This window comes from Sprattus sprattus, assembly GCF_963457725.1.
Source record: "Sprattus sprattus genome assembly, chromosome: 6".
NCBI classification, from domain to species: domain Eukaryota; kingdom Metazoa; phylum Chordata; class Actinopteri; order Clupeiformes; family Clupeidae; genus Sprattus; species Sprattus sprattus.
This window is the reverse complement of record NC_137925.1, coordinates 21,969,821-21,994,730: the sequence shown is the minus strand read 5'-3', so window position 1 is coordinate 21,994,730 and position 24,910 is coordinate 21,969,821. Positions and strand designations below refer to the sequence as shown.

The following is a 24,910-nucleotide window of genomic DNA, read 5'->3' as shown; positions in this document are numbered from 1 at the left end:
CATGGCTGATTTAGAAGTAAGCTACGACATACCAACATATTTTGGTACAAAGGTACTCAAATTAATGAGATATTACATTTTTTTCAGTGGAAATTGAGATTAATAGGACATGCATGCTTACTGAAGGACCTTGTATTTCCTATTTTTAAACTGGGTTTTGGTTCAGATTGGCATTTGAAAATCAGGCCCAATATTACCCAACACAGCCAGATCCTTATTCAGCACCCTTTTACCCACCCAGAAGGCCTTGTGTGTTGCACTGGTGTGGTTTTGTAACCATATCAGTCTCCCACAGCTCTTTTCACTGCTTGCCCGAAGTCCTTCTCTTCACCCGCTGTGATTCCGCTGCCAACCATCATGTCGCCAACCATCGTTTACAGCGCGGCATGAAATCGTTTGAGGTCACCACCACCATTAAAAGAAATGCCCAAAATCAATTAGTTACAAGAACATTACCTGAATGTCTACTTCTGTCACCTCTGAGAGACCATAAGTACGACATTCAGCACATTTCAATACATGAAGCGTCCAAGGAGCTAAATAGTTTTGGGCTTCTTAGTCAGTGGAGTAGGCAGGCTAATGGTGTTTAAGTAGTAGATCCAACAGCGCAAGGCTTTCTTTACTTCACAATTGCAATGTGGCTCCTGACACAGGCTTTAGGTGTTACCCTTAGACTGGGTAGGAACCGGTTATTCCTCCAGAGTAGACACATGCTAGCTTCTGACTGTGTGTCAGCCTCGGGCGTTGCTGCTAGTCAGATGTCAAATACTGCAGCTCTCAAGAAACACAAGGTCCTTTGACCTTATATGCACACACACACATGCACGTACACAATGAGTATGCATATGGTGCAAGAGGGTTTGGGGAACCCTTAGAGATGTGTATATATTCATCATAATTTCCTGACATTATGTAACACCCTTTATTCCATTTCTCTGTCATTTGGTGGTATATTACAGCCATGAATGTATGATCCCTGAATCAATGCATTTCTATTGAATATTAAATATTAAGGGCTTAGGGTTCATAGAAGTCCACAGAAATGTATTTGCAGTTGAGGTTATTTTGATTGCTAGTAGGGATTGCCTTGCCAATTAAACATTTAAGGCATGATTCAAAACTCACTTTGAAATATTGGAAGGCCATTCATCCTGGTGTGTTGGGATCACTGTTTTCCCTCAGACATTACTCCTCTCCTCTGCCTCGCCTTTCCAGGTAGAAACTGACTTTGGGCCAGATTCACACCAGATCTGGGCCCTATCTGCTTCAGAGACATCAGCCACCTGGGTTTCCTCTCTAATTAGCCCTGCTTAACAGCTCATCTGTATTGTTTACTGTGGGGAACGTAGCTTAATAAACTGCCATGTGAAGTCTGCATGCGGTACTCTCTACCGCTGAGGGTTTTAAAAGATCCTTTTGCATGCAATTTGTGTGTCTGCAAAAATGGATGTGAGAGTATGGATATGGTTCATAGGAAATCTAATAATTCAGGAAAGTTATTTATTAATATTTTAAAGGAAAGTTATTCAATAATGCAATGTTCCCACTATGCAAACTCCAACTAACTGTAGGCTATTAAAATATGTTAACTCACAGCATTCAACAACTGAAGGCTGTCTGAAAACATCATCCTCTTCATTGACTGAATATTTAAAATAACTAGTTAACCTTAATGGAATTTGTTGTTATCAGTAGTTTTGTCGGGGTACAGCACTGTGACCTACTGAACATATTGAAAGACTAAGCAGTATTCAAATACTTGACGTCAAGTGAAGAAGGAATGTGTGAGGAATGCGTTTAACTCCTCCTTCGAAGTCTTTCCCCTGAAAAAAAAGGCTGGCCTCAGGGTATGATTGACAACTCTTTAACCAACGAACGCAAAGGAAAATTGTGCCACGGCTTACCACTGGCCAATGAATCCTTTCTATGTTTGGGCATGGTTTCAAGCAAGTATATAGGCAGTGTGAGCAGCCCAAGTCGGTGCCTGACACCAAGGGTTGGGGTGTGCATGGACGGATCATTACGTTTGCTTTAAACTTGAGTACATATTGTATATTCTTTTATTTTTGTTTCTATTTCATAAAGCTTATTTTGAAATCCTTTTAGTTTTTTTTTAAACAAAGTATCGTGTAACATTTGAAGCTACCAATTCTCCGCAATCAAACCAAACTACAAAAAGGTGAGTTTTGTAACGTTAATCTGTGTTTTTCAACTTTCAATTGCTGATCTGTTTAATACCGCGTTGTTTTTTCATTCTTGTATGTGTTTTTAATCTATCCATGACCCTAACGTGGCCTATTTGAGGTTTGCTTTTCAACTCTTCTATATAGGCTAGGCCGCGGTGTTTAATATTAAGCAAAGTTAACCTTTTTGAAATTTCTCTTGCAACCTAAATTAGTTAATTTATATAGTGATAAGTGGAAGTGTAGGGTGAAATATTGTCTTGAAAACGTATAGTAGTTATTCTGATCTGGTTTCGTCAACGAAACCCTGGTAGGTTCTAGAAGCATATAGCTGAGTAGGGGAGAGACATGCCCAGACATGTCACAGCCCACTAAGCTTGGGCCCTGCCTACAAGCTGTTGAAATGAGAAGAGTTCGCCACTTTGTTCAGTAGCTTTTAGAGTTTGCTTAGAAGGAATTTACTAACTTTTATATAAACTAATTCGCGCTCGTAAGTAGGGACAGAGTGATGGCTACAATGGAGAGCACATGTACTTTGTCAAACTACTGTTGAGCTGGGACATGTCTAGACATGTTTATGTAGCTCGGGGTCGCCTTTCTCGGTCGTGGGGCTCCGTGAATACGTCCATCTAAACTCTCGTTGATCTGAATTTGTTTAGTTAATCCCAGATGACCATGCTATTTGTTTAACCCCTTGTCTGTTTTCTGTCTATTTTATACGGTTGAGGTCAGGCGATCAGTATTGAGCCCAGTCAGCAGATTTAAAAAAAACGTTCAATAGGGAAATAATATTGTACTCACTGTGTAACAGTAATCCTTATGTTATGGGAATACAGTCATGCATTAGGGCTTTAAAATGGCTTCCAAGAGGGTAGATGCGGAGTACTTAGTCTGTTTTAGTGTTGGTAAACACTATGTTGTTGCAAGTTTTTTTTTCAATTAGTTTTGTCCGTACTGAGATTTTTTTTTTTACTTAATCCAAACTTATTTTGTTTACCCTTCTTAGATGATTGACACATTATCAGGACCAGATGCCTTGCCTTTTGCTGTGCAGCTCAAGGCCCTGATAGACCAGGAGGGCAGATTCCAGCCCAAACTGTGTGGCCTGAGACTCATTGAAACGGCCCAAGACAACGGACTCAGAATGACCGTCAAACTGAGGGAGTGTGAAGTGAAGGATCTCCTTTCTCTGACCCAGTTCTTTGGATTCAGTGCAGAAACATTCTCTCTTGCTGTCAGTCTTCTGGATAGATTCCTTGCAGTGATGAAGGTATGGAAATATCCAGTGCCTCATCACATGTCCTGTCTTGTTATCTGTCTTGTTATCATTGGATTCCTTATCCTGTTGTGGAGTCACATTTATTTACACTATGTATTTAAAGCAGGGTTAATAGAGTCCAGTCATTATTGGATGTAATGCTCAACTTTTGACCACTTTCCCCATTTGCACAGTTGGGTAGAAATGTAGATATTTATATGTTTTCATCCTCCTAACATTCCTGATTTCTCCCCTTTTTTCCCGGTTTCAGATTCAGCCCAAACACCTGGCCTGCGTGGGCCTGTGCTGCTTCTATATCGCAGTGAAATCTGCGGAGGAGGAGAAGAACGTCCCCGCGGCCAACGAGCTGATCCGCATCAGCCAGAGCCGCTTCACCATCTCGGACATGATGCGTATGGAGAAGATCATCCTGGAGAAGGTGCACTGGAAGGTGAAGGCCCCCACCGCCCTCCACTTCTTGCGCCTCTTCTTTTGTCGCATCCAGGAGCAGGTGGACGGAGACAGGTGAGGGACAAATCACACCAGTTACTCTTGAAGCTGTCTGAAGGGATCTGTGTTAGCAGTATTAATGCAAAATAAGTTGCGATTCAGTCTGGCTGTATTGTGTTTATTAAATTCTTTTGACCGATCCAAAGTGACTTAGATCATAATAAATGATCTAATGAATATTAATCAGTCAGAAAAATTAATAAATGGGCATCCCCACCTGTAAAGTGTGTGTGTGTGTATATACACACACAGGCCATTCTTGGTGGTTAATTATTACGGAAGTGGGAATGAAATCATAATTTATCCTATTCAAATATAAACAATTCAGTTCCACTTTACAGATTTACATATACCCTGCTAAACAAACTCACTTTTCACATGTAAGTGTTTTCACAGAAAAACTTGTATGTAGTAAATGATGGGTTTCATTTCTTTTTGCTTACAGCAAAAATATCCTCAACATTGAGAGACTTGAAGCCCAGTTGAAAGCATGCCACTGCTGTTTTGCCTTCTCTAAAGTTAAGGTAAGGTGCTTGTATTTGTTAACTAGTATTTACTGTATAGGCTACATACATATGAAGGCGGCGACAACAACAACCATGTATAGTAAACAGGAGAAACTGTTCTGAATTCTGGAGACGTTGTTACAACATTGCCGCTCACTGTCTCTTTTCTGTTTGTTTCCATAGCCATCTCTTCTTGCCTTAGCCTTATTGGCTCTTGAAATCCAGGAACAGCACGAGTACTGCAATGCTGAAGGCCTTCCCGAGGCCCTACAGGGAATCCAGCAGCATCTTGGTGTAAGTACTGCGACAGTTACCTAACATGCCATTCTACAGTAACTGGGTCTTGTGACACTGAGAGAGGTGCGTACATTCACCTGATGTCTATGGTGTAAGCTGGGAGCACAAGGTCATTGCACAACCTGTTCCATTGTGACATGGCTGGTGGAAAACGTGTTGGATAATCAGTAACAAAGCCCTGATGCAATCATTTTCAGTTCTTCAGTCACTTTCATAAATGCCCAAAACACACTGCTGTGATCATTCAGATTCTGTCCATTGACTAAAGTTAGTATCTTCTGCCCTTTTTGATTTCAGATCACAGATGGTGGCTTGCTGTGCGTGAGGGTGCTTGTGGCAAAGTGCCTGGTTGTGTATTCTTCCACAAAGTGCTCGAGACCAAACGGTCAGAGACTCCGATGGGTTATATCCGGCAGAACTGCCAGACAGCTGAAGCACAGCTACTACAAAATTGCCCACCTACCGACAATCCCTGAGTCTGCTAGTTGATGTGGTGTGGGAAAACCAGACACGCAAAACTGAAGTGGGCACCAAGCAAGCGTTTTTGTTTTTAAAAGGAGTTATGTAATCCATTATCTTGGTACTTCAGTTTTGTCCTCTGGTTACCCAGCACCTCCCTGCCCCCTCCCCCTCCCCCTCTCTAAGTGCTGCTCTGATAGCTGCAGATTCGGGGACAGATCCAGCCATGATTGGTCACAAACATGACTGTTCATAGCCAGGTCTGCTTCCGAGACCGTTGTTGGATTTGACTTGCTGAGAAGCTATCTTACAGGAAAATGCTTGAGTTTTAGTTTTTTTGTTTCTCTACCCCCCCTCTTATTTTTTTTCCTCATGTACTTACACATTTATTTATTTTATATCTGCACTGACTAGAGAGAATCTAGTTATGAGTGGGTTTGATGGCACTGGGCAGGAGAGGATAGACGATCCTCTTTTGTCCAGTTGCCTGCACTAATGTACAGTGTGTTCTCGCCTGAATCTGTGCCTTGAGCGGCGCCGGTTTTTGTTTAAAGCAAAGAAATATAGTACCACCTAGGTCCTCAGTCCACTATGTGGAAGAGGAGGGAGAAGGGTTTTGTGAAAATTCATAAGACCAGGGAACCAAGAAATCAGGCCCAAAACCCTTAACTTCCACCCTAGGTTGCTGAACTGTCTTAATGCACACTCCTTACCCACGGTGACTTAAAATGGAAAAAACCTCTTGTTCTTTATGTGAAAGTGTTTGGCTTTGCCTACTGAGTTGACGTCGACTATGACGTGTGTTTTAATTCACTTTTTTTTTTTTTATAAACTTGATGGATCACATACTTAGTTGCATGTACTAACTGAGGTTTTGAAAATCAGAGTATGATTTCTGGACTTTATGGATTTACAAGTAATAAAATGGTTGAATGGAGGAAAATTAACCTGAGTGAATTTAAAGCATGTTAATGGGGTTTCTCAGTGAACATTGATGTCAAACGAAAAATAGCACCTTTAGCCATGTGAATCTTCCATTAGTGAGAATATGGGCTCAAGAAACCTTTGTTACCATCTAAAGGAATTAAAAAGTGGACCTTTCAATAAAATGTTATTGAAATGCAGCACCATTATTGTTTCATTGTGTCAAACTTATTTTAATAACAATTCTGTATAAAACTGCATACATCTCAAATGCAACAAAAAACAAGTGCTTGACTTGGTCAAACCCACGTGGGGAACTGATTCTGATGTCAGCCTGAACTGAGATAATCGAAATCCATTCATCCAAGAGTGTCCCTCCTGCTTTCAACTCTCAACTTAAATAATTCCAAAGGCAACAAAAGCTTTACCAGTCCTCACTTCTGAAGGTTGGAGAAATCTGGTCCTCCACCCGCAAAATTCCCAGATATTTCTGCGCCACTGAAGTCGAACCCAGGATTCTGTTGAAGTCATTGCACACAACGCTGTTGTCAGCAGTCACAACAAACTATTCTAACATCCTAATTGCACTACTTGACTAGTAGTCACAAAGCTGCCTTACGCAGTGGCCATGAGTCAAGGTACTGTGGCCTTTTTTAGTTTTGAACTGGATTGTATTTGAGAAGAAGATTCAGATATTTTTCTGGGGGTGTTATTTTTATGTCTGTAGGAAAAAAAACTTGCGAAAGCTTTAAAGGCATATTGACATGACATCAAGACCAAAATATTCCTCCAGAGCATGATGAACCTCAAAGGGGAAGGTCCCCATAAGGGGTACCAAAGAAATGATGATTTAGCCAGGGACTGAGGGTTGTAACTATAACAGGAGCCATAACTGAAAGATCACCATTGAGGCTACAGAGATTTCAGGTAACATTAAAAGTTATCCAGTGCAACAGTTTAAGATAAGCATCTAACCTCTCTCTGGAACCGCTCCAGCGTAAGTTTTCGCTGCATCTGGTCCTGTACCCACGCGTCCGCGCAATACTGCCCTTCTAGAAGCGACGTCCAGCAATTTCCAGCCTCCCGATTCGTCTTCATCAGCACGATTCGGATCAAGCACTTGTCCTCTGCAATTAAGTAATGAATTGCATTCACGCAAAAGAGCACCGAATACGACACAGTTACTGTTGCACAAGTGTCACATTCATGTAACCGTTTTAACATTATTGTCATTTTGTCTGGTTTGCTAGACTGATCAGTTCTGTGGTAAGGTAGGTAAGCCATCAAAATGGTAAACATACCCAGCGTCCACATTGCCTCATCTTCAACTGTTGTGCCAAATAATTTCCCCTGTAAAGAGATGACACTGATGGACAATACCATAACATATGATACATTACATTTGCTGTTACATTGTTAAAGCATTAAACCTATGCAAATAATTGTAACTAACAAATCAACTATCTAGCTACATTTAGCTAACTGGCTAACATAACAAGTTGGTTTTGGATTGATTCTCCTACCTTAAAGACCTCCTGTCCTTTGACGCAGAGTTCTACCTGCTTACTTCCAAGGGTACACTTAACTTCTTTTGCTCTCGTTCCTACGGGGACATTCACTTCAACAAAAACCTCCTCCATAGTTTGGTACCAGGAACCCCAAGATGTGTTGCACGGGACAGCACCACTTTTCTCCTCAAAGTGTACTGACATGTCTCTTTTTAAACCGCTCCCGTGAAGGGTTTTGAAGCCACGTCTATCCTAAAAATGTAACAACAATGTAACAGACTTGACCCGTATTCTATTCTTGCTGTCTCGAACACCACCAGAACACCCACCACTGAGTTAACCTTTTTCTTCGTGATTCCTCCATGTATGCACTGGTGAGCCATATTTTTCACGTATACTGCCGCCTACTGTTCAGGCAAGAGCAGGACATGGCATCTGGTCAAACTCCTTGCCTTGCCTTAAACCGTGTGATCTTCTACTTTTTCAAAGTGCGAAGATCCATGTCAGTTGTTCAGATAGAATCATGTGTATTCGTCCCACCATTATAATAAATAAAACCGGCAGGTCTTTAAATTACCACACAGTCTTCACTTTAAATCTCTTTTTAGACCAAGACAAACTTGCCAGTGAGGGGATTTTCTTTAATCTCTTAACTCGATTAGGCCACTTTTCAAGAGTTGCCTCTTGACGTTTTCGCATACACTGAACAGGTCACTTCAGCCGACAAAACACTTCACGATTTATGGAATACATTCTGACTAAAATCTTCCTTTGAAAGCTGATTTTGCCTGAATAAGCCTATTACTGAGCTGAATATTCCTCATCTTTAGCAAGAATGATTGGCTTTTTTACCTTGTTGATTTTGTCCAGGTAGGTGAAGACATCCCATTTTGCCGCCCAAGATTATTTGCTCGATAGTCTTGAACAATAGTTCTTTCTATTGCCAAGTCCATTTCTAATTAGTCTTACGAATAACGAATACTTATCAGACATAGGCATACTATGCAGTATAATTTGGAATATGGGGTAATACAGGACACTGTTCTTGTGACTGTTGGTAAACTATTTACGTTTTTCATTTCCAGTGTTGGTAGTGTTTTTAACACTAAGATCAACGCAGACAATATAACACGCATTTTGGATGGCCTGCTGGAGGGATATGACAATCGACATCGACCAGGATCTGGAGGTGTCGTGTCTAAATATTGGCTCTGTCATAACAGGATGCAGCTCTCTGTCAAAAGGCAATATCTTCTGATGGCATTATTTTGATCTCCAATTTGTTTTGTGTTTCAGTTAGTATCACTGAAGTCAAAACGGACATATTCGTCACGAGTTTTGGTCCTGTATCAGATATGGAAATGGTAAGATGAGTCAGCGTTCACTGGCAGAGATCAAAGTTTTGTTTGACCATTGTTTGATTTGTTTCAGAGGATACAGTGCCCTACATGTTTACATTTGCCTTCATGTAGCAGGCCAAAATTATCCATTAGCCTACTACAAAGCACTCGGATGGCCCAATGCTGTCAGAATAGCCTTTAGCACAGGGAAGTCCTCCTCCTCTGGCCTATTTTTATCTGTCAAGGGCTAAATCTGTCCTGCTCCACAGTGTCTATGTTTGTCCTGGTGTGTGCTGTGTGTCCTCATAGAGCTGAGCTGAGCTAAACTATATTGATAGGGAATCCCCTCTATATAACACACTATTAAACTATTCTTTTCGTAACTAAGCTTTTCCCTTGTCTTACAAAATCACTCAGGAGTACAGAATGGACATGTTCTTTCGTCAAATGTGGGTTGACGAGCGGTTGAGGTATGAAGGCCCCATTGAGATTCTTCGTCTGAACAACAAGATGGTGGACAAAATTTGGACACCAGACACTTTCTTCCGAAACTCCAGGAGTTCAGTCGCCCACAACATGACAACGCCGAACAAGATGTTTCGCATTATGCAGAACGGAACAGTTTTTTACACCATGAGGTACTGCATGGTTAAGTCAACCATCCTTCAAAACCAAGAGCACAGCTAACACACACAGCACAGAGGGAGTAGGTAGTGGCCCTTTGCGTTAAGTGGTCGAGCAATTGGAAGTCAAGGGCCTGGGTTTGATACCTGATACATGCTACTGGAAGTTGCTTCTGATAGCAAAGCCAGTTCAATTGTTAAATATAATCAAATAGGCATCATTGTATACATAAGCTACAGGAACAGTATGTATTTGTTTGTATGTAGCTAGTAAGATTGAGTCTCATGATGTTATTTTCATTTCAGACTAACCATAAGTGCAGAGTGTCCAATGCGGTTGGAGGATTTCCCGCTGGATGGGCATGCTTGTCCTTTATACTTTGGAAGCTGTAAGTAGCCTTTGCATTTGATCATGTATATTGTCACTGTACATTGGGGACTTGGTTGACATGACCTTTGTATGGTTGGTTGCATTTAAAACAGATGCATACACCAACCGAGAAATTGTATACACCTGGAGAAAGGGTCTTGAGAACTCAGTCGATGTACCGCCAGAATCCTCCAGCTTGCTTTCGTATGACCTGGTTGGGAAGAGCCTCTTCACACAGACATATAAAATCACCACAGGTAAGGATTGGCATCATGACACCAGCCCACAGAAAGATGCTCGTTCTCCATCATCTTTGTATTCACTCGTCCATTTTGTTGTTGTCTAAGTGGTGCTGTGTTTATCTGGCATGATCCTTACAAAAGCATGCTTCTGTTGGCCATTGTCCTAAGAGCTTAGTTGTAAGATGCTTAACTGGCCTGACTTAATATGTGCTGTCGGCCTTAACCAAAAACAAATAATTGTGATGCAGAAAAGTCGATCGTACTTCTTGATGCCAAGCCGTTGCGGTCCATGGGCCTAGAGAGATGAGAATTATGGACGGGCAAAAAAGTTCCCCACAGAAGGCCCATCAGATCTGTGGAGCAGGCAGGGAGTGTGAGAGGGAGAGAGAGAGAAGAGAGGGAGAGGGGGAGAGAGAGAAGAGAGGGAGAGGGGGAGAGAGAGAGAGAAGAGAGGGAGAGGGGGAGAGAGAGGGAGAGGGGGAGAGGATCAGGCAGTCGCCCAAAAGATAGGATTGTGGCCCAGTTAACATATCAAAGAGAGGATAGAATATCGCGCTCAGATATAGAGCCCCTTTCTCTCATTCTATTTCTGTATCTTTCTCGTACTCCCCCTCCCTCCCTCTGGTTCTCTCTCCTTCTTCCTCAGTGTATCTTTCTATTGCTCTCTCTTTCCCTTGCGCCCCCCCACCCCATCTCCATTTCTTTCTCTCTCACTCGCTGTCTCACATATTCATCTAAACAGACACCCTCAACTCTCTTACTCATCCACCCAATTACGAGCATCTGTGTATGAATCATGTTGGGGTTAAGCCCTATAACTGATGAGCAGTGTCATGGTTTTCAGATGATGTGTAAGTATATGATTCAACACAAGCATGTAATTGGTTTATGCCTGTGGGATTGTTACTGACACCATGTTTGATATATATTTCTGAGCTCACTTTATTTTGATACACCATGAAGATGTCACCGAAAATGGAGTAGTTCTACTCCCACTGTGGTGCAACAAGAGTGAAATTCTTTTAAAGAATTAGAGTAACACTATGCAACAATTTGACACTTTTTGAGGTATGGCTTTAGAGGCATCTAGTGTTGCTACCCCCCTCAAATTTATTTTGATAGCATATGGTCAAGTGAAGGACAGATAAACACCTGTGTCTTTCCCCCTAGCCATCCAGGAGCCATGTAGTTATGTGTTTCCTGGCTGAAACATCCTGCAAAACTGGAAGAATAGCTTTCACAGCATGATATTGCCAGCTATACTGCCAAAAGACACTAGTTAGTGTATAGGCAAGCTTCTATCAGTGTCAACTGGGCTATTGGTGGTGTTTGCACATTTTAGGTAGTAAGCGTGCTGGTTTTGGAGCAGAACTCTGTATTGCTGCTTTAATACGTTGAATTACTTGGACTTCACACTATTCCTGTATCACTTTCATATCACGTTTCAAGAATGTCCTTAAAACGCACTCAGACAGTTGTGGATATAATAAGGATGTAGACAAAATGATGACCACTGGATGTAAGGAAATGTAATTATATTGGTTAATACAATGCTGTCCCACAAGTGAATAGACAGGACGAAAGCAAAGAAAGTGCATTAGGAGTGCCTCACCTTTTGTGGACTGAACATGGCACTTTATCAAACCTGATATAAATAATCTCTTTCAGTAATCTTGTTTACTCTGTCAGTCTGACCTTTTTGTTGTTTGTTCCAGGTCAATATTCTGTCCAGGTTGTGCATTTCTTTCTCCAACGAAAGCTGGGTTACTATCTCATCCAAACATACATCCCACTGATCATGGTTGTTGTCTTGTCCCAAGTCTCATTTTGGATCAACAAGGAGTCTGTACCAGCCCGCACTGTTGCTGGTATGCTGATGCACTCATTACTGACTCTAGTGTATGTATCATTTGTTTTATTAATACGTGAAAGGTCATACACATATATGTGTGTGTATGCCATGGTCTTGTTGGTTTGTATATCATGTTTCTTCTTGGTTTCTTTGAAGCATCATAAAGCTATGCTTAGGAAAATTTGTGTTTGATTTAAGATGGGATTAATAGGCGAATCTCCATTTATATCAAAGGTTTTAACAGACTCCAAAGAGGCATCAGCCCCCTAACATCTTGCCCACATTCATCTCTTCATCTTTTCCTCCAGGCATCACCACGGTGCTCACCATGACAACCCTCAGCATCAGTGCTCGTGAGTGCCTGCCTAAGGTGTCGTATGCCACCGCAATGGACTGGTTCATCGCCGTGTGCTTCGCCTTTGTGGCGTCCGCGCTAATTGAGTTTGCGGCGGTCAACTACTTCGCCACCATGGCGGACATCGATTTCAAGCGCAAGAAGCGCAGGCCGTCCCGAAAAGACAGCGTCGTCACCGCCAATGACAGTGACGAAGACGTAAGTGATCCTCAGCGCCCACAACGGCAAGCTGTTGTCCAGTCAGTTTTCTTTTTTTTTTTGTATTTCTCTTTTGGGGTTGTAATCTACAATCAGTGCAGAGGGCTGGTGGTTCTGTCTGAAAACCAGCACCAAAGGACATCTTTTATCTATGCAGGACTTTGCTTCTTTGAGTGTCAGCACACACTCACAAATAGGCACAGCATCAGAAATTGATGTGAGGCCTCAGTGCGGCCCTGGCCTGACACATAAACCCTGCCGTGAGGTGCTTGAGCATTACCTCCCCTCTTCAGAGTTTCAAGGTCCTCACGCTGTGTGTTGTCTGCACCGCCAACCAACCAACCAGGCAGTACACAGTGAGAGACCATCAAAAATCTCAGCAGAGAAAGCGGAGCAGAGTTGGGATATGGGTCTGCGTGAGGAGGGGTGGTGGGGGGGGGGGTGATGGGGGTTGGGATGGGGGGGGGGGGGGGTTGCAGAAGGGGGAACAGGAGCTGCTCCAGGGGACAATTTCTCTTTTTTTTAAAGCAACCAGCACGAAAGTTTTAATGACTGCTCGCGTCGGGGATCGCTTCTCACACGGCAAGATCAGTAACGTCACGGAGCTCTTATCTTTTATGCAGAGGTAAATATGCTAATGCTGCAGGCGTTCAGAGCCTCCTGGGAGCACTCCCACGTGGTGAGCTCACTGTTGGCATTTTAAAAATAGCCTTGGCGTTATAACCCGGCTCCATGACTCTCCCACTCATGATCTCTCACCTATATTTTGCATGTTCAACCTGCGCTTCCCATCCACCATCTGGTCTTGGAGGGAGGTTAAAAAGACCGATTTCCCCCTCTTCTTTATCTGTTGGGCCCAATTAAAAGCCCCCAAAGAAACAAACAAGCCTTTTTAAATAAACTGAGTTGTGTGTCATAAAGTATGTTTTGACCTCACAAAGTATTTCGGATCATGTTTTGGAATATTTTGAAGACTACAGTGTTTATGCTCCACTGCCATGGAAACGAGCGGAGAAACCAACACACAAACACAAACACATATATATGAGGATAATATTTACATTTGGGGACCACTTTTGTTCTATAGTGCGCCCTTGTGATCAAATAGTATACTGCATTAGATACCTTTAAAGGAGCTGTAATCAACTTAAGTATATCATCTTAATATCCCCTGATACCCGCTGTGGATCCCTCCTGGGCTGTCCAATGTGCTGGGTTTCTTAGAGCATGGATTATCTTGTCTTCTATTGGTTCTGAAACATCATAATTTTCAACAGCATTAAAGTAATACTATGGAGTTTCTGGAGCCGCCAGGTAGGGGGCTACTTTCTGCTGGACTATGCAGTAACGTATTTGCTGTCTTGCTTTGTCTTGATGTTTGACTGTGTTAGGAAAGTTTTTGACTCACTAGTTTGTCATAAACAAAGTAAGCAAATTTCTACAGGTTTTTCTAAGTTTAGCCGCTAGCAAGACATCCCGTTAGTGATATTAGCAAGCTTGCTATAACACGCTTGGACATTGATGCTAGTAATAAGTGCTCTCGTGTCGGCATCTTTGTAATGTTATTGTGATAGCTACAACTTTCCTAACACAGTCAAACATCAAGCAAGTGCAACACAAGACAAAGCAAGACAGCAAATAAGTTACTGAATAGTCCAGCAGAGAGTATCCCCCTACCTGGCGGCTCTAGAAACTCCATAGTGTTACTTTAAGTTCCAATGGTGAACATTCCACACCTGAAACATTTCTTGTTACTTTTTCTGGTTTTGTGCAGGAGAGAAAAGAACACCTTGAATGTCCTGTATCAAGTACTGTGTTAGTTGATGTGAACTGATCGATGCATTGATAAATATCATAAAATCTATATGTAGCATCAGCTTTAGACCTGACATAATTACAGATCTGCATATGCTTTCATTTACTGAGGCAGGAGTAGTAGAATGAGACTGACTTCGCCCTTTCCCTGCCTATGCTTGTTTGTTTATCTCTCTCTCTCTCTCTCTCTCTCTCTCTCTCTCTCTCTCTCTCTCTCTCTCTCTCTCTCCTGCCTATGTTTGGCATCACAGTTAGGTCATAATGATAGGTATGGATGATACATGTCCCAAGCTGAAATAAACTTCAATCTGACGTGTCATTTGTCATTTGTTTTACTCTCTCCTTCTCTCTCTCTCTCTCTCTCTCTCTCTCTCTCTCTCTCTCTCTCTCTCTCTCTCTCTATCTCTCAGCCTGATAATTGCAGCAGGTACAACTTTAAAGACAGGTCCAACTCTGTAATCAGCGAGCCCGGACAAAAAATCCCCAACTTCCTGCAGTCAGGCTCGGCGGTGCCCACCAACATGCTGCTGGCGGGCACCAGCCCCATCGACTCGTACTCGCGCATCCTCTTCCCCCTGGCGTTTGGCTCCTTCAACCTGGTTTACTGGTACTACTACCTCAGCAAGGACACCATGGAGAAGCCCAGGTACAGTGTGGACAAAAACAGCAGCTATGAAACCTCCCCACCCAACCCTGGCCTGCCAAAGAATGGGATGGTTTTGTGATTAACATAGCTAAAAGTGTTTTACCATTTTAAGTATTTTTTGTAGGCAAATAGTTTTTAGGACATTTTCCTGGTTCACTTTGATGGTATATAATCATGTAAAGGAGAGATAAATCCACATGTTTGTCAAATATATCACTGAAATTCAGACTTTAGCAAGCCAGCTAGCTTTTACCAGTGCGCTAGCTATGCTGTTGCTGGTGTTTGCAAGGCAAGTCGGGTGGGGTCTTAGCCGGTAAGCTTGCTAGTTTCAGACACAGACTTTGCCTCTCTTACGTAATACAAACCCGCCATATGTGACAAACTTTTCTCTGTTCAGCCACTACAAAATAGGACATACAGGGCTTGAACGCCCACGGGGATAGGGTTCGAATCTGACCCATGGTCATTTCCTGATCCCACCCCCCTCCTCTTCTCTCCATCCCATTTCCTGTCCAAACCTTCACTGTCCTATCTGATTAAAGGCAAAAAGTACATATTTAAAAAAAAAAAAATTAATAATAGGACAGACAGACAGTAGGTGAGGATCTAAATTAAAGCCAAGAGCCTTGTGTAGATATGCTCAATTTTTTATGCAACAATGGTTGCTCACTTTATTTTTTTTGTCTGGGACTTTTATCCAGGCTGTAAATACATAAATAATTTCTGATTCTAAAACAGCCGCGGGATGAAGCAGGCGAAAAAGAGCAAGCTGATATTTCTGTTGTGAGAGCTTTTGTTGTTGCAACGAAACACTGAGGCACTAAGTATGTATTTCATGAAAATTACATTTCCACATGGAAAGTTAAACATTTTTTACATCCGAGAACATCACTAGTAAAAACAAATAAACTTCATGAAAAGTAACATTTGCATTCATTCAAAATTAACCTTTCAGGTTGAACTGCATTCTTCTTTTAGTTCAGTTATTCTCCTTACAGTATTTCTCTGTTTCTAAAACACATTTTTTCAAAGCATGCCTCGGTTTCTCTGAACACTAAACCCAAGTGCCAACTCCCTAAACCAATTCTGCTAAACTTTAAGCACAATTCTCTGCTTTAAACACAGATTTCAATTGTTAACCGCACTTTCTTCAAAACACAACACACAATTCTCTGCTTTAGACACAGTTTTCAATTGTTAACCACATTTTCTTCAAAACACTAAACACCATCCTCTCTACTTTGCATACTTCATCAATGCCAAAACCTCCTTGTGTTCAAACAGAAAACACTGCTAATCAATTGGCAAAACTTCCATTTCCAAGGCTGTTTGGCAATTTGGAATCAAGGCTTTAGCTCCTAGTTTGGAGAACAATTTATGGCAACATTGAAGTGAGTGGTGATCAGAGAGGCAGAGGAGTGAGAGTAAGAGGAGGAGGAGGAGGAAAATGATGAAGAGGAAGAGCAAGACGGAGAGCCATTACTGTATATCTGATGAGATTCAGGCCAATGTGTTCAAACATGTGGTCAACATGGGTTTGACCATGCAGGAGGCTGGTAAGGCTGGCCAGAGGGTTCAACCAAACATAAGCCGCTTCTCAGTTGCACCGATTCTCCTGACATTCAGAAGAGAGAATGGGTAAGAAACACTACTATGACAGTACGTAAAACACTAGTTTGAATGCCTTACAGTATCAGGAGCATAGTATTCTTGTATTTACAGTAGAATATTTTACATTGTACTGTATTTGTGAAATTATAAACAAATACAAAGTGCAACCATTGATGACCAAGACATATTCCTAAACATCAATACAGTGAGCCTAGCCACAGTGGACCATGTTCTTAGGCAGAACACCTCGAGAATGAAGCAGGTGTATAGGGTGCCTTTTGACAGAAACTCTGATAGAGTCAAACAATTACAGTATGATATGACTATGTGCAAGTAAGTCATATACGTTTCCACAACTGATTACGTCCCACAGCACTGAAACATTACTGTACTGTATTGTAATCCAATCAAATGTTACTGTATTTTCAGATGTTTCACAACACAACAATTGTCGATATTGTCTTGAGCAAGAACAGGATGCGGTCTAGTTTTTTTACCCTTTTTTATTTTACATTTTTCTTTCTTTTTTTGTTGACTATATCAATATCCTATTGTTTGTTCTGTGTAAATCATCTACACATTCGGTTGTGTTTGCTCTGATGTAAAGGCTACAGCACTTTTGAAAAAAAAATTATCTTTACTGTAGGTCGTTACTGTTTGTGAGTTGTTTTATATTTGAGTTAAAACATTATACAGTTACAATATTTTACAACAGGAGAAAGCGTACAGTAACACTGGAGATGAAAAGGCATAATACTCCTGATAAGGCCTTCATACTAGTGTTTTCCCATTTCATAGTAGTGTTTTCCATTGGGCACATCAGTGTTCAATCAATGCTTAGAATGTCTACTCAAATAATGGTCTGTGTTTGTTGTTTGAAAACAAAATTCCCTTTTGAGGTGACATTAGTGTTTTGAAACCAAAGTGGCCTTTTGCAAGAGATATAAAGGGTTTTGCATTTTGTGTGAGTGGTTTTGGGATTTGTGTTTAGAGCTAAGAGAAACTGAGGCATCCTTTGAAAAAATGTGTTTTAGGAACAGAGAAATACTGTAAGTTCATAGTTTATATTTCACAATGCACGGTTTCGTTCAGTTATCTTCCCTAATAACACTTTCAGAGCAAGTGTCAGATATTTACGTGGCCGCAGTCCATTTTGAGCATGAACACAGAAAAAGATCCTCAGATTTGGGTTGTTCAAGTAGAGGTCTCACTGTGAGGGCAGGCACTTGCTTTGAATCATTGAGCTGTTGCTCTCAAACTGGCTCATAATGTGGTTTGTGTCTGTATGTGTGTGTGTGTTAATATGTGTGTGTGTGTGTGTGTGTGTGAGAGAGAGAATATGTTTATATGGGAATGTGTGTGTGTGTGTGTGTGTGTGCATGCATGTGTGCGCGCACATGTGATTGGGTGTCATGCCTGTGTGTTAATGTGTGTGTGTGTGTGTGTGTGAGATAATATGTTTATATGGGAATGTGTGTGTGTGTGTGTGTGTTACTGTGTGTGTGTGTGTGTGTGTGTGTGTGTGTGTGTGTGGTGTGTGAGAGAGAGAGAGAGAATATGTTTATATGGGAATGTGTGTGTGTGTGCATGCATGTGTGCGCACATGTGATTGGGTGTCATAAATGTGTGTGTGTGTGTGTGTGTGTGTGTGTGTGTGTGTGTGTGTGTGTGTGTGTGTGTGTGTGTGTGTGTGTGTGTGTGTGTGTGTGTGTGTGTGTGTGTGTGTGTGTGTGTGAGAGAGAATATGTTTATATGGGAATGTTTGTGTGTGTTTGTGTGTGTGTGTGCATGCATGTGTGCGCACATGTGATTGGGTGTCATGCTTGTGTGTAAATGTGTGTCCTTCTTTTCTACAGGGAGCTGATGAATTTGTGAGTTCTGCAGCTGATCTCAAGTTGATGACTGCTCCTGTCCTCGCATAGGTGGTTCACCACCAAACCGACCTCCTCCAGCCCTTGTCCTCAGCAAAGGCACTCTCCTCTCCTCTCCTCTCCTCTCCTCTCCTCTCCTCTCCTCTCCTCTCCTCTCCTCTCCTCTCCTCTCCTCTCCTCTCCTCTCCTCTCCTCTCCTCTCCACTCCTCTATGCTCCTCTCCTCTCATCTCCTCTCCACTCCTCTATGCTCCTCTCCCCTCCTCTCCTCTCTTCTCCTCTCCTCTCCACTCCACTCCTCTCTGCTCCTCTCCTCTTCACTCCTCTATGCTCTTCTCTTCTCCCCTCCTCCCATCTCCTCTCCTCTCCTGTCCTCACTGCCCCTCTCCTCTCCTCTCCTCTTCTCTTCTGTCCTCTCTTCTCCTCTCTTTCCTGAACACTCCTCTGCGTGGCCACCTTCCCCGTCTCAATCAGCCAAACAACTCACACTCCACCACTCCACTTCCCATCTCCATTACATTACCATACAACCACGGCTAAGATGCATCCCTCCCAGACACCGGACAGCAATTTGTGTGAGGGGGAAGAAAAAATCCTCCTTATTTTCCAAACCTTGTACAAGTCTTCCCCTTACAACCCCTTCATGCACACACACACAAACACACACACACACACACACACACACCTCCCCTAAGGTCCCATCCCTCAGAGTGTATAAAAGACACACACACCCAGGAGAAGTTGATGATATAATCTGCAGCTGTGACTGGTGATGCAACATCGAACCAACGCTTTCAGACGCCTGCCCTCTACAGAAGCATGCAGCTCACTACAGGAGATCAAACGCAGTGGAGGAGTTTTATATTCCCTGGCAGCTTCAAAGAAATTCACAATCTGAAAAAGAGCAATCATAAGACTGAATTTTTATGCCGCTGCCTCCCTGCAACTCAGCTGCCTTGTTCCAGTCGTGATTCATATACGGACGTTTCCTGAAAACATGAGATGGGTATATTTTCCGCAAAGGCGTTGGCTGTGTAACAGTACTGTTGTTGTCTTTTTTCCTCCTTTTATTCTTATTTATTGTTTCATACGGAAAGAGGCTGTCCACAGTCGGCAGACTAGGCTCCAGTGCTGACAGAACAAATTCCAGTGTGCAATGAGTTGGCCAGTGTTGCTATTTTTTAATTGGTGGTGGGATGTCATCACGTCGACTAGGCCTCCTGTCAGCGCGAGGGAATTTATTGCGCTCATCCATCCTAGCGTAATTTATTTGTTAACCATGATAATTCTTAGATTAATTCGGTGCCATTTTTTTCCAACAACGTGATGACCCATGCAACCAACATCTATCCAAGAATTTGATGACCCATGCAAGCACACTATTAGTCAACTTGGAATTGACCAAAGACCCACTTTTACTTCTCTGTAAATGGACAGTTGTACTCTTCTTTCTCTGTCGTACACAATAACATATTACTCATGTCCCTGTTTATAACATGTTTATGTGTAATGTCTGTTGTTGTAATAATGTTATTAAATATATATATATATATATATATATATATATATATATATATATATATATATATATATATATTGGCTAATCATATATTAGGGGTTTATATTTCCTTCTCTGATTCCCTTCTGTCAATATTTCATATCACCAACTAATTTATAATAAGTTTATAATTAGTTATTTGATGCCCTAGGTACTTTTCGTGGCTTCATGTCATGCTGTCAATGAGTATAGAGGAGCGGTTGAGAAGTACGTTATCAGTATTGTATAAGTTTACTGAATTAAATATATATTTATATTATTTAAATATGAATGTCCCAGATGAACATCTCTAAGTTGTCTTTTTTATTATAGACACTGCTTCCTCTCAGTAATTATGCTTTATGGCGTACAGGAGTATATAAAGGATTCATATTATTTCTGACAATGTTGTGAGACTTGCTGACACAACCTGTCAAGTATCAAGTTAGGAGCCAATGGCATACCTCGCAGCGAACAATGCACTCTTTCCTGCGATCAGTGGCATGGAATCCATGGTTGAGGTAATTGGTTCGGTTTGAACTTCGCCCGAGGCCGCTGGAAGGATGCGTCAGCCCATGTATTACGCTCTCTTGGGCGTCCCAAACGCTTTTGATTACAGCACTGATCAATGAGTATGCCCAGCCCTATCTACCTCCAATTACGTTAAAATCACCACGTCTCGTGTTTACCATTCAGTCAATCTGAATGGCGGGGGCTGTTCTGACTGGAGCCAAATGATATCTTTAGATTAAGTTTGTGGGGGTAGTTTGCTCACGCCAACCTCCGCAAAAACATTACATTTCGAAACAAGTAGAGGGACAGTATTTTTACTCGTGTTGTGAAAAGATAGTACTGTTTCATGTAACTTGTGTGAATATGATTTGATTAACTGTACGACACAAATAAGATTTTCATTTATTTTTTCAGTTCATAGCGATGCTCTCTTGGTGACATCCATGAATCAATACAAAGTTGCTTAAACTTTTAATAGTCCACTAATGAGTATGATATGCTGTTGGTGGCATTAGACCTGACAGTTAATTGGGGTTCCGTGTTTGACGTTGACGTCTAAGCTGGACTTGTTACTCTACTCACTACGTTCATCGAAGTTCCTTACATTTTTTCTCCGCAATGGAAACTGCTCATCCACCATCATCAGTAGCTGCTCTTTGATCTTGAGGTAGGATGTACGCATGCGCTCCTCATTGGCTTCATTGCACTGTCTGGAGTAAGTTGAATTTACGCTGTCCTTCGCTAGATCCAAAATCAAACCAAAACAGTTGCAATGGAGAGAATCAGGAAAAGCCGATCCGTTTTCGTCATTGGTCCTTTAATTATGACCCTGGTTTGCGCGCAGAGGTACATTTTCCAATTTTCGCTGTGTCTAATGAGACTTCAGAATATGATGCATGCAGAATTTGTTCAGAAATGAGACGTTTTCATCTAATGATGTGACACTTTCTTTTTGGCTGTAGAGACCCTAGCAATATGCCTGTGGTCAAGGATACGGTGGATAGATTGATGAAAGGATACGACATTCGGTTGAGGCCAGATTTTGGAGGTAAGGCATCTGAAATTGAATGTAATTCTTTCACAGCCTATGACGTGCTGCACATGCACAATGACATGTGTGTCTAGTTTTATTGGCTACCCCTGCACACCTTGTTATTGTCTTATTTAAATTATTGGCTAGCGAATTGGTCCATAACCAAATTCCATTTAATTGTGGCTTTCACATTTATGCCATGTTATTAAGATATCCCTGTGCCCATGGAGGGGGTGCCCAACTTGCGTTATCGATTCCATTCGCGGTGCAACTTTGGTTGCATCGCAACGGTAATTGAAATGGTACCTGTACATTTGTAATCACCCATATTATGTTGGAGGACTGTGCAGACAGATTAATGTATGCGATTGGCAAAGGAGTCGTTGGCTCATGTAAGCGAAACACAGCCAAAGAAAGTGGACTCCACCATATATGAACAATGTCGTGGTAACTGACGAACACTTTTTAACAGCAAGCTAGACATTTTGACACAATTGCCATTTTGAATTTGCCATTCACCATAGCGCAAAGCCTCTTAAAATGGGGTGTTGGTTGGCTTGTCTTATACATTTGAAAGAATACACCAGAAACGCAAAACCTGTGCGGTCTATCACGTAATTTAAGTCTCCTCACACTGCCTCTCCGTTTCAGGTGCTCCGGTGGCAGTCGGGATGAACATAGACATAGCCAGCATAGACATGGTATCGGAGGTGAACATGGTACGTAGTACTGAATTTTCCTCTATGAAAATAAATCTAGAGAGGATGTGGTTGTCAAAGGTTTCCTAAATAAGAGGCTCTTGGCCAGATGTAATGGTTACAGCATCGTTTGGAAGAAAATGCTCATGCTCCATGGCACGCCCCCTACTTAGGCTAATTGATAAAGGCACTGTTTACATGATGTTGAAAATTTACCGGAGTATCTTGTGTCAGGCTGTTGTTAAATCCTGCACCGTGTGTAGGCTATCTGCTCTGCATGTTGTAGCAGCACAGAGGCAAGCTACATTTGAATTCAAAACACACGCGCACTGGCGCACTCATACACCCGCACGCCCGTATACGCTCGCACACACTGCGTGTCTCTTACTATTTCATGTGTCGCGCTTTCTTTATGCAACATAAGCTGGCTGATAGATAATATATTTGAAAAGATAGAAACGAATCCGCCTATTTTCCCGCCAGCAAATGGAGTTCAAGGTGATAGTTATTTCTTCAAGGAGAGGCAATTGACTTCGCACACCAGTGAAAAACGCCGCCTTGAAAAGATGATTATGCAAACATTAGGCAAATGTAAAGTCGATAGTCAACGACCTCTTGTCTCTCCGGTGTAGCTTGCCATCCTCTGTCTTCTTAACTGATGGGAAAACATTCACATATTTTAGATTTCTTGGGGAGGAGGGCTGGAGAAAGTTCACCCCACGCAACGGTACCCCCTGTCGGCACTAGGTAGATGACATCCCTTAATTATACAGGGATGTAAATCGAATTACAGATTTTCCTATGCACTGTTGTACCTCTCAGCAGCAAGGACTATGATCAGGTAACAGGCGAGAGATTGTACTTTTTTGGTAATATGGATGGATGGTAAAATGCTGTGGAAATGGAGAACAAACAAATTCAATAGAGCATCTAGCCCATGACATTTCATTACATTGTTTTATATTTTAGAATTGTGGATATATTTTTGGAACTTGGGTTCCCCCAGTGGATTAGCAGAAGTACCAGTAACACTACAAACCTCTGACAGGTTTCTGTCGATGTTCTGAAAATAAACATTTTAAGAACTAAATGGTTTGCAAGCGGGGGATGTAGCGCCGCATGTGATTGCTGGTTCCTGTAGCGATGAACTTTGACACCTTGCAGCTCGCTCATCTAAAAAAAAAAACATGCTTCATACTGCATGTGTAAAGCAAACAGTGGGTTCTAAGTGAATGAGTGCTGACGCCATCCAACAGCCTGCAGCTGTTTGCCCGTTCTTTTCTGTCATCTCATGAAAAATGTCTCCTAATTTAAAAAAAACCCCACCTCAGACATCGGGGGGCATTCGAGAAAAGGAAGGCTCTTCACAGATCCCTTCAGGACTGCAGGGGCATTTGTCACATGCCCTGTCAAGTAATCTGTGTGCCTTGGCATGGTGGTGTTGTCGTGATGTGGAAACCCCACAACTCCATGTGTGCTCCTTTAACAGTGCTCTGTTCAAAAAGTCTCTTTTTAGGTCCGTTTGTTGAGTTTGACTCTGAGCCAACAAATGGATTTTTTTTTGCATGGTGAGATCAAAGTGAAATTTTGAGGGTGGAAGCCCAGACTTACTGTTGGGTGAGCTGGAGCCCATCTATTGAAATGCAGAGTGTGGCACCAGATTGCTTTAATTGTGTAGATGAACCAGACGATATTGATGATCCGAGCATTTAGGCTACTCATGTCTGGAGCAGCCAGACTAGGCCATTTAGGCCGTAAATATCATTCGCGCTGAGTTGCATTAGCTTGCTGTAGTCAGCGTAGTCTGTGGGACGTGTCTTTTTCAAAGTAAACTCTGATGCCCTGATGGTTAAGATTTTTGATGATAATGGTTTTTGATGACTGTATCAAAGGCTGTTTAGAAATTCCAGTACAGAGGACTGGTTCCCATAGGAACAGTGTTCCGCACATAGAAACAGAACATGTTATTGTATTTCTGTGATGCTGCATCACAGTATGCTGCACAAAGTTGCCCAGGTTGTAGTACGTGTCATATTACTTTAGTACATGGTTCTCTTTGGTTATTGGTTTGTCATTGTAACTACACACCTAATCAATACCCATTACAGATACTGGACAATAATATTAGAAAAAGGTGCCTATCAATGCCTTTTCAGTATACGAATGGTAGTGCTCAACGCCCTTTGCTGAATGTGATGAACAGATTTCTGCTGGGCCTGGAGATAGTCAGGGCATCCAAATGAGAAATGACAGAAAGAAATTAACTTCACCCAAAGTCTTGTGTTTTTTCCCTACATAAGTTCCCACTGCCTTCCTTTGAGGGTGATGCCTAATGCTCTGAAACGTTCTCTCTCTTTCTCTCTCTCTCTCTCTCTCTCTCTCTCTCTCTCTCTCTCTCTCTCTCTCTTTCACTCTCTCTCTCTCTCACTCTCTCTATGTCTCTCTGTCTTCTCTATCTCTCTCTGTCTCTCTCTGTCTTCTCTATCTCTCTCTGTCTTCTCTTTCTCTCTTGTCCCCTCAGTTTCTTTCTCTCCCTCACAATCTTTCTTTCTTGTCTCATTC

At 42.0% G+C, this 24,910-nt stretch overlaps 4 protein-coding genes across 5 annotated transcripts in view; 3 read left to right on the top strand and 1 right to left on the bottom strand.

The window, feature by feature from the left end:
* The first annotated feature begins 1,967 nt into the window (after window positions 1-1,967).
* ccng1 (cyclin G1) lies at window positions 1,968-6,343 on the top strand. The gene is made up of 6 exons (XM_080840403.1): window positions 1,968-2,179; window positions 3,190-3,453; window positions 3,713-3,966; window positions 4,397-4,475; window positions 4,641-4,751; window positions 5,052-6,343. The coding sequence occupies exons 2-6, from the start codon at window positions 3,190-3,192 to the stop codon at window positions 5,241-5,243; spliced, it is 900 nt and encodes a 299-aa protein (XP_080696529.1). The 5' UTR covers window positions 1,968-2,179; the 3' UTR covers window positions 5,244-6,343.
* Window positions 6,344-6,447: 104 nt separating this feature from the next.
* On the bottom strand, window positions 6,448-7,975 carry nudcd2 (NudC domain containing 2). The gene is made up of 4 exons (XM_080841375.1): window positions 7,661-7,975; window positions 7,439-7,487; window positions 7,113-7,264; window positions 6,448-6,655 (listed from the first exon to the last, which is right to left on the bottom strand). The coding sequence occupies exons 1-4, from the start codon at window positions 7,847-7,849 to the stop codon at window positions 6,572-6,574; spliced, it is 474 nt and encodes a 157-aa protein (XP_080697501.1). The 5' UTR covers window positions 7,850-7,975; the 3' UTR covers window positions 6,448-6,571.
* Window positions 7,976-8,647: 672 nt separating this feature from the next.
* Window positions 8,648-15,165, top strand: gabra6a (gamma-aminobutyric acid type A receptor subunit alpha6a; the record flags this gene model as incomplete). The annotated part of the gene is made up of 8 exons (XM_080840371.1): window positions 8,648-8,834; window positions 8,942-9,009; window positions 9,403-9,623; window positions 9,915-9,997; window positions 10,092-10,235; window positions 11,936-12,088; window positions 12,381-12,625; window positions 14,851-15,165. 8 exons carry the CDS (start codon window positions 8,648-8,650, stop codon window positions 15,163-15,165), a joined length of 1,416 nt encoding a protein of 471 aa, XP_080696497.1.
* Window positions 15,166-21,389: 6,224 nt separating this feature from the next.
* The window catches only part of gabrb2a (gamma-aminobutyric acid type A receptor subunit beta2a), a gene marked incomplete at both ends in the record, with an annotated part of 30,787 nt that continues 27,266 nt past the window's right edge, over window positions 21,390-24,910 (top strand). The window contains 3 exons of one of the 2 annotated variants that reach the window (XM_080840042.1): window positions 21,390-21,463; window positions 21,580-21,665; window positions 22,302-22,369. In XM_080840042.1, the coding sequence (XP_080696168.1) occupies window positions 21,390-21,463; window positions 21,580-21,665; window positions 22,302-22,369 (228 nt within the window). Of the gene's footprint in view, window positions 21,464-21,579; window positions 21,666-22,301; window positions 22,370-24,910 lie in introns of those variants that run through there. The other variant, XM_080840043.1, reaches the window with a different exon arrangement.